This window comes from Saprolegnia parasitica (genome assembly GCF_000151545.1).
Source record: "Saprolegnia parasitica CBS 223.65 unplaced genomic scaffold supercont2.354, whole genome shotgun sequence".
In the NCBI taxonomy this organism is placed as follows: domain Eukaryota; phylum Oomycota; class Saprolegniomycetes; order Saprolegniales; family Saprolegniaceae; genus Saprolegnia; species Saprolegnia parasitica.
The window spans coordinates 1-7,204 of record NW_012156748.1 but is presented as its reverse complement, the minus strand read 5'-3'; the positions used below and the strand labels follow the sequence as shown (position 1 = coordinate 7,204).

Sequence of the window (7,204 nt, the reverse complement as noted above, 5' to 3'; positions counted from 1 at the left end):
CCAAATTCTGGTAGCATATGCGAATCAGACGACAAATGTAGGTGCGCCACGCCTCCCAGATTGTCGTGCTCGGAAAGGGCGCGGTGCTCGAAATCGGGACGCACGACGAGCTCATGGCGCGCAAGGGCGGCCGGTACGCGCAGATGTGGAATGCGCAGCTCGAAGCTCGAACGGCGACGATGGAGGACGACGACGACGCTGGTATTGTCTAAGGGCGCCGTCCTCCATAGAGCGACGCTTTAAGCACACGTAAAGGAGTTGAGACACCAAAATGTGTTGTGAGAGCGCAACGTTGGTCCGTTCGTAGAGAAGGAAGCAATAAGTTAACCCCATGTCTCGACGACCGTCTCGATGGCACTGGCGAGCTCTGTCCCAAGACCGGGTGTCCGGGTGGTGGCATCGTTCTCCGAGTCGTCGGACGTGTGCAACGCTGTGGCCTTGGTGTAGGCTTCGAGTGCCGCTTGGTCGCGGGCCCGGCCCACGAGTTCAATTGAGAAGCTCGTCGTGCGGTGGGCGTGCTCGTGCACTGCGCATACCATACTAGTTCTTATGAAACCAGAGGGACGTACCGAGGTGTTGGACCTTGGCCCACTGGTCGCCGGCCTGGAGCTGGTGCATGCCATTCGCTTGGAGCGACGAGAGGACGTCCAGCATCACTGGTCGGTCCTCAGGCTTTGCCGCGAGACACGACTAGCCCAAATATTGTTTCCTCGGCGGCATGGACGAAGAGAGACATACATCGACAAGGTGCCGCAGCGGACCAGGCAGCCACGTGGGCAGTGTCGGTCGCAAGCCGTCATTGGCGACCGCCAGCATGATCTACCACGAATGCGACATGTCTCGCCGACAACTCGAAGGTGCAATATATCAGAGTATCAAGGTACGTTGTACGGTGAGCTGCCGCGCTTCTCATGGTACGGCGTTCGTCGCGTTAGGAGCTCGCAGAGAATGATGCCTACGCGTCGTCGTGTCCGGATTGTTTCAGTGTATCAAGTACGCTATACCGAACGCGAAGACATCCGACTTTGGGCTAAAATGGCCTCCGAGCACGACCTCGGGGGCCGTCCAGAGCGGCGTGCCAACCTGTTTTTCGGTCGTTTGGAGCTCCGAGATGGACTTGGTCATGCCCAAATCACAAATCTCACGGATTACGTATCGAGATAGCGACGGTAGAGGAGGACATTCGTACCTTGGCCGAGTACGTGGCGCTAATGAGCACGTTGGTGCTCTTGAGGTCGCGGTGCAGAAGTGATTTACTGTGCAAATAACAAATGCCGCGCGCCGCATCGACCGCAATCCTAGACGTCATCGATGCCAACCCACATGCAAGATTAAGAGAAGCAAAGGGACCGATGGAACGGGTCACTCCACGACTTGGCGATGCGCTTGTCGTGGATGACGAGGTACAAGTCGCCGTGGCCGACGTACTCGAGTACAAAGCCAATGTTCTAGTCGAGAATAGACAACGTGTGCATTTTAAAAGAGTCAAGTACCGAATACGTGTTCCAGCTGGCACCGATGAACTGAACCACGTTGGGGTGCCGGAGGTCGCACATGAGAAGGATCTCGGCTGCGAATTCGGATATCGCTGCGTCCGAGATTTTGTGCCGGTGCATGCGCTTGAGCACGACGTGCGTTCCAAAGTAGTCGGCGAGAATGACCTCCCCAAACCCGCCTTTCCCGATCACGCGCTGCAGCGAGAGGTGCTCGAACGGAATGCGGTACGGCTAATGGTTGCGTCCGAAGAATGGACCGACGAGGATATTTATCGTAATACCTGAAGCCGCTCCTGGAATGCCGACTGCGCGTTCAAGTGCTTCTCCACCACGGCCTTTTCTTCGGCCTTGTACTCGTCGAAGACGACGAGCTCAAGCATCTACGTCGAGCTCTGTCAAGAGGAAGCGCATGACGTTTTTTCACCTGATCGAGGGACTCGCGCAGCACTTCGTTGGTCACTTCCGAGGTGTAATACTGGTAAAAGCTCCTTCGGTGCGACTTGTCGAGCTCCCGCACAAGCACGAGGCAGATGACGCCGCTGGCACAGAGCAACACATAGGTCTACAGTTGCTTGAGAGGTCAACCCGATACGAAAGCGTCGCCGACCTCGCCGTGGGCGTTGATGTTCCAGTAAAAGACGTTGATGAGCATGGCCAGGAGGGAGCCAGCGTAGATGACGCCAAGGTGCACGAGGTCGCAGTGGGTTGCGGCGACGACCGTCTAGACATGAAATAAAAAGTTCATCCAATACTCGAATATCCTTGAATTACCTGCGCGAGGAAGATGATGATGGCGTCGCTTGCAATCACGAGGTCGTCGTTGCTGCTGAGCGCCAGGGTTAGCGTGGCGTCGAGTCTACTTCAACCACCATGATCGTTGCAAACTCGTGGAGAAGAGAGCCTACTCGAGTGAACTTGGTAGGACTGCGCGAAGCCTATTGACTATGTTGGTTTTTTGGACCAGACGGGGATGCTGTGAAGTACTCTGTCGCGACGTAGCTGAGCTTGGCGTCGTAGATGCAGCCTGCTCGCACCATGAGCCCGGCGGCGAGCAGCGTCATGGCAATGGATACGATCCACTAGCCACGGCTTCCAGCCCTCTTCCGCAGTATACTCCAATGGTACCTTCCAGTGCCGGACGTAGACAACGTACCGAGGATGCTGACAGCGCGGCGCCGCGGTTGCCAGCAACGGCAAAATCAGCACGATGTAGCACCATTGAAAGATCTCGGTTTTGCCGTATTTCACCAAGTAGCTCGAGTGACTACGGGCATTTTGCATGTAGCAATGATGCCAATCAACGATCGTTCGTGTACCTAAAGAGGAGGCTGTCGAGGAGCGCGAGCACGAGGTGGAAGGCGAGGACGCAGCTCGAGACGATGCGGGCCGTGCGCACATAGTACGCGACACTCCAGATTTGGTACGTGCGCTCCATCTCGACATCCACAAAGCAGTTTGTATACGCGTGCACACGCGACGCCAGCGACCGCTGATGCAGGAGCCGGTCAAACACCTACATACTTCACATGCTGCGTGGACAGAGAATAAGGAGGTCGCGCGCACCTTCTCGAGGCGCTTGGGTTGTTTCCCGTCGACCTCGAGCAGTGCAATGTACTGCGGTGGAATCGAGTGCGCCGCGCTCTGGGCGGCCGGCATCACCCGCTCGCGCGTCAGCATGTTTTCGACGCTATTTTTGAAGGTTGTTTCGTCTTTAGCTGCAAGAAAGATGCCTTGTCCGCGACCAACTCGCCTCCTCAACGTTGGTTCATGGGCGAGTTCGATTCCAGTGAGCATGTGTCGTCTAGTATGGGCGAGCCAGCACAATGGTATCAAGTTGATAGTGATCCACCGATCACGGAATTGCTATACCCAAACCATGTGTCTACGGAATGGCCCTGACTGTTCAAGCGGTCACTGCACGCTTCACGGCACTCGCAGCGGACTTTCAACACATCGGCTGTACTACCCGAGGTCTTTTTAAAGTCTGGTAGCTTGGGATGACGCGAGAGTGTTGACTCCTTGCGTCTGGATACGTTCATGGTGGTTGATGGCGGTGTTGACGCCGAGATGCTCTGTGAGATGCGTCACCAGAGCGTCGCAAGTATCAGCGGGCTCGTTTCCATCGGATGCCCAAGGAGGTACCCACAAGATGGCGATGTAAGATTTGCATTCCATCCCTGATGGTACAATCGATCTTTCAATAGGATTATACGTGTGTGGCCATGCTCGCGAATGCATAGGAGTGCATCGACGAGCTTTGATTTGTTCAATACGATCTTTGAGTTGAACGAGCACGTATCTCATGTACGAATTACTTGCAGAGGTCGAGCCACCATGCCCGCCGCCATGGTCGACTGCAGGAAGATTCGCCCGCCACCATCGTAGCGCCTCATCCGATTTACGGAATGATCTGGTTTGTATCGAACACCGTGGATGTCTTCCGCTGATGCACCACGAACGACGGCGGAACGTGGCACATCCAACCGTGTCCGCTTCCTCCTCCGTTGTGCCCCCTCAAGATCCATCACACAGCAACTTCAACATACACTATTTACGACATCATAAGTCAAACACCTGGTTTAGTGTTGTATTGCAAAATCTGATGTTCCGCGGCGAGCCGCGGTCGCTGCCAATTTGGCTCGTCGACGCCGACGATGTGTCTCGAGTCGAGCCGCTGGCGCCAGCGCTGACGGCCCGGATGCATCTCAACAACCTCCAGAGCGCGCCCGAGATCCTCGAGATTGGCTGCCTCCTCGTGCTGTGGGGCCTGCCTGTCGACCTCGTCAACGCCATCCTCGACACCGCCGGCGCCGTCCTCGAGTGCCGAGAAGAGTCCGACGCGACGCTCTATGGGCGCGCACCGCTCAACTTGGAGTGCTTGCGGCTAGACGTGCCAGCGATGGACTGCGATGGCCTCGAGATCCTTCGCCCCGTCGCCGTCATCCTCGAGACTGTCTCGCGCGACCAAGGGTGGGCCTCGGATGCGCCAGAGCTCAACAACTCGTACGTGGGCTGCCACAGCTGGATCGAGTACCACGTGCAAAATGTGCTGGGCCACGACCTCGTTCGGACGTCCTGCGCCAACTTCCGGGCGTGCGAGCACTACCACCGGCACCTCACGTACGTCACAGCGCACGACGTGCTATCGCTTGTCGCGCCCGGTACCTCGATTGCGCTGCGCCTGCGGGCGCAGTACGGTGGCTGGAGCAACCATATTCAGTACGCTCGCATCTCGGTAGTCGCGTCAGTGGCCTTGCGCGAAGACGTCGACGCCCGGGCCGTCCTCGCTGCGGTGACGTTAAACCGACCGCCTTTTACTGTCGACGCCCCGGCATCGTCTGCATGTGTGCTGATGTGAGCTATCAAGTAGTCCATAGCTTATTAACGCGTTCAAGTCCGTCGTTTAATCGTTAACCCTCCCACGCCGCATACCGTGAGCTGTCTACAATTGGCAACAGGAGTTGTATACTAGCCCTCGACTTGTACTAGCCCTCGACTAGCTCCTTGGAATGGTCCTCACAGTTAGTACCTTTCATGGAAGCTTCAAGGGGTTGCAAGGTGGCTTAACGGTGTTTTGCGCCTGGGACGGAGCCATGGGACTGCGCTCCGCGATCCCTGCGAAGCATTCGTTGTAGAGGTTTAACGAGCAAAATGAGGTTGAAGAGGCCCATATCCGGACATCTAGGTTTATTCAATGTCATTAAATGACGTCAGTATCCGGATATGCTTCAACACACGCACGTTAAACCCGTTGCGTGTTTCCAGCCTTGCCACGAGGGGTGCTTCATTTGGCAGATTCCCATGCAGTCGCAGTACCTTCCGACGCCAGGTGCGTCGCCCATCTTTGACTTTACGCACGTCGACGAGCCGCCCGTGGAGGCGCCGGCGGCCGCGCCCACCGACACGATCTGGCTCGTCAATCCGGCCAACTTGGCCGACGTCCACGAGCTCACGCCGACCGTCGCCGCCACCATGCCCACGCGCAGCACGACAACGCCCCGCGATACCCTTCAAGCTGGCGCGCTCCTCGTGTCGCGTGGTCTTCCAGTGGCCGTGGCCAACACGATCCTCGACGCGTCTGGGTCTGTGCTCGTGTTTGAGGCTGAAACGACGGCCGAGGAATACGAGTACGCGCCGGCCGACACCGAGTACTTGCGCCTCACCGTGCCCACGATGGACGATCCGGCACTCGAGCTGCTGCGCTGCACGGCGCTTGTTATCGAGTGCACGTCGCACGACCAGGGCTGGGCCACGGACGCGCCAGAGCTCAACGGCTCGTACAATTGCTGCAACAGCTGGGCCGAGTTTCAGATCTCGGCGCCCGATGGAACGGTGCTGCTACCGCGTCGCGAGGCCTGTCGCAATTTGCGCGCGTCGGGCAGCTATCGCCACCATCTGCAGTACGTCACGGACCCAGCAGTGCTCCACTTGCTCTTGACGCCGGGCAACCAAGTCTCGCTGCACCTGCGTGCCCAGTACGGCGGCTGGAGCAACCAAGCGTCGTATGGCCGCCTCGCCCTCGTGTACACGGTGGGCCTCAACGAAGACAGCATGTAATACACCTCGATAATGAAGCAACAAGTGATGTAAGACACGCCGTCGCTGTGGCTCATCTTGCTGCACAACGCCCGTTTCTCAAGGGCCCAGGGAAAACTGTTGACACACGCCCGCTTCGCCCGTCTCGCGACCTACCTGTAGTCGTGTCCATCGTTGAAGCGCTTGTAGAAGAGAGGCTCGAGCACGGCCAAGTTCTCGTCACTGAATTGCGTTGGAATCCATTTGTGGTTGTCGATCACTCTGTGCAGCCGCATCATGCGCTTCAAGGATCCTCATCCGGTGTTCCAAGGCAGCCATGAGGACAGAGCCGACACCCGCTGCTTCCTTGTTCACGTAGCGGCACTCCTCGACGACGGGCCCGAGGTAGAGCTGCTGGTCGCAGGCGGGGCACTTGGCGCCGATGGCACATAGGCCTTGGGATCGGTTGCAGTTGGCGCGCGTTCACTTGGGCAGCGCGCGATGAACGAGCGAGCGCGAGCAAGGAACTCGTCGCACGCCACTGCGGTCGTCTTGGTCGGGAACGCATTGAGCCAGGCGGTCACTACGAGGTTTTACACGATCCGGCCTCCGTGCTGCGTGACCTGCGGGCCGGCTCTTGTCGTCCACAACACCGAGGTGAGCGGCGCCACTAGTGAGCACCTGGACGTCGTTCAGGTCGATGGTCCAGAAGTCGGCCGCAAGCTGCGCGGGGTTCCGGACTCTCGGCTCGAGAGCGCAGTGCGGCGCGATGGTCTCGATGGCGTTCTTGCGATGCATCCCGGTGGAGGCTTGAAGGGCGGGTTTTTGGGTCGCTTGGTTGTACGGATTGTCTCCAAGGGTACTTGTGCCCTTGATCTTCCCACGACGCTGCTAAATTCCGCAAGCATCCGTCCTCCTCGGCACGAGCTTGACACCTTTTGACCGTGACGGCGACCGACAAGAGAATGGTCACGGGCTCTGCAGGTTCTCTCTGCCGCTGCCACGTCGAGGAACCATCGCTGGAAGATCGCGATACGTCCCGTATCCGTACGAAACCGGATAAAAACTGTTCAATATTATATTTTGATGACACGACAGGATGTTGATTTGATATTTCGGGGCATTTCCTCCTTCTTGGTTCGGATGGCGGCCCGAACGACGTGGACCTCGACGCGCTCCTCGACGGTCGGCCG

The 7,204-nt window shown here is 57.8% G+C and overlaps 5 protein-coding genes across 5 annotated transcripts in view; 3 read left to right on the top strand and 2 right to left on the bottom strand.

The window, feature by feature from the left end:
- SPRG_21790 (hypothetical protein) overlaps window positions 1-212 on the top strand; it is a gene marked incomplete at both ends in the record, with an annotated part of 2,747 nt that extends 2,535 nt beyond the window's left edge. The window contains one exon of the mRNA XM_012356012.1: window positions 42-212. Coding sequence (XP_012211402.1) covers window positions 42-212 — 171 coding nt within the window. The remainder of the gene's footprint in view (window positions 1-41) is intronic.
- Window positions 213-279: 67 nt separating this feature from the next.
- On the bottom strand, window positions 280-2,322 carry SPRG_16676 (TKL protein kinase). The gene is made up of 12 exons (XM_012356011.1): window positions 2,268-2,322; window positions 2,104-2,217; window positions 1,921-2,058; window positions 1,778-1,876; window positions 1,494-1,727; window positions 1,351-1,448; window positions 1,190-1,298; window positions 1,005-1,140; window positions 885-955; window positions 739-819; window positions 570-690; window positions 280-526 (listed from the first exon to the last, which is right to left on the bottom strand). Exons 2-12 carry the CDS (start codon window positions 2,146-2,148, stop codon window positions 324-326), a joined length of 1,335 nt encoding a protein of 444 aa, XP_012211401.1. The 5' UTR covers window positions 2,149-2,217; window positions 2,268-2,322; the 3' UTR covers window positions 280-323.
- A 1,769-nt stretch (window positions 2,323-4,091) lies between these two features.
- SPRG_16675 (hypothetical protein) lies at window positions 4,092-4,897 on the top strand. The gene has a single exon (XM_012356010.1). The coding sequence runs from the start codon at window positions 4,099-4,101 to the stop codon at window positions 4,852-4,854; it is 756 nt and encodes a 251-aa protein (XP_012211400.1). The 5' UTR covers window positions 4,092-4,098; the 3' UTR covers window positions 4,855-4,897.
- Window positions 4,898-5,262: 365 nt separating this feature from the next.
- SPRG_16674 (hypothetical protein) lies at window positions 5,263-6,093 on the top strand. Its single transcript, XM_012356009.1, has one exon. It carries the CDS (start codon window positions 5,298-5,300, stop codon window positions 6,051-6,053), a length of 756 nt encoding a protein of 251 aa, XP_012211399.1. The 5' UTR covers window positions 5,263-5,297; the 3' UTR covers window positions 6,054-6,093.
- A 91-nt stretch (window positions 6,094-6,184) lies between these two features.
- On the bottom strand, window positions 6,185-6,809 carry SPRG_16673 (hypothetical protein; the record flags this gene model as incomplete). Its single annotated transcript, XM_012356008.1, has 4 exons — window positions 6,185-6,313; window positions 6,357-6,466; window positions 6,499-6,594; window positions 6,635-6,809. 4 exons carry the CDS (start codon window positions 6,807-6,809, stop codon window positions 6,185-6,187), a joined length of 510 nt encoding a protein of 169 aa, XP_012211398.1.
- Window positions 6,810-7,204: the final 395 nt, after the last annotated feature.

Coding starts and splice junctions, on each gene's coding strand:
- SPRG_16676 (XM_012356011.1), bottom strand. CDS start 2,148: ATGCTCATCAACGTCTTTTACTGGAACATCAACGCCCACGGCGAG. Junction 1,141..1,189: donor GCGCCACGTACTCGGCCAAG/GTACGAATGTCC, acceptor GTAATCCGTGAG/ATTTGTGATTTGGGCATGAC. Junction 956..1,004: donor GTCGGATGTCTTCGCGTTCG/GTATAGCGTACT, acceptor GACGACGCGTAG/GCATCATTCTCTGCGAGCTC.
- SPRG_16675 (XM_012356010.1), top strand. CDS start 4,099: ATGTTCCGCGGCGAGCCGCGGTCGCTGCCAATTTGGCTCGTCGACGCC.
- SPRG_16674 (XM_012356009.1), top strand. CDS start 5,298: ATGCAGTCGCAGTACCTTCCGACGCCAGGTGCGTCGCCCATCTTTGAC.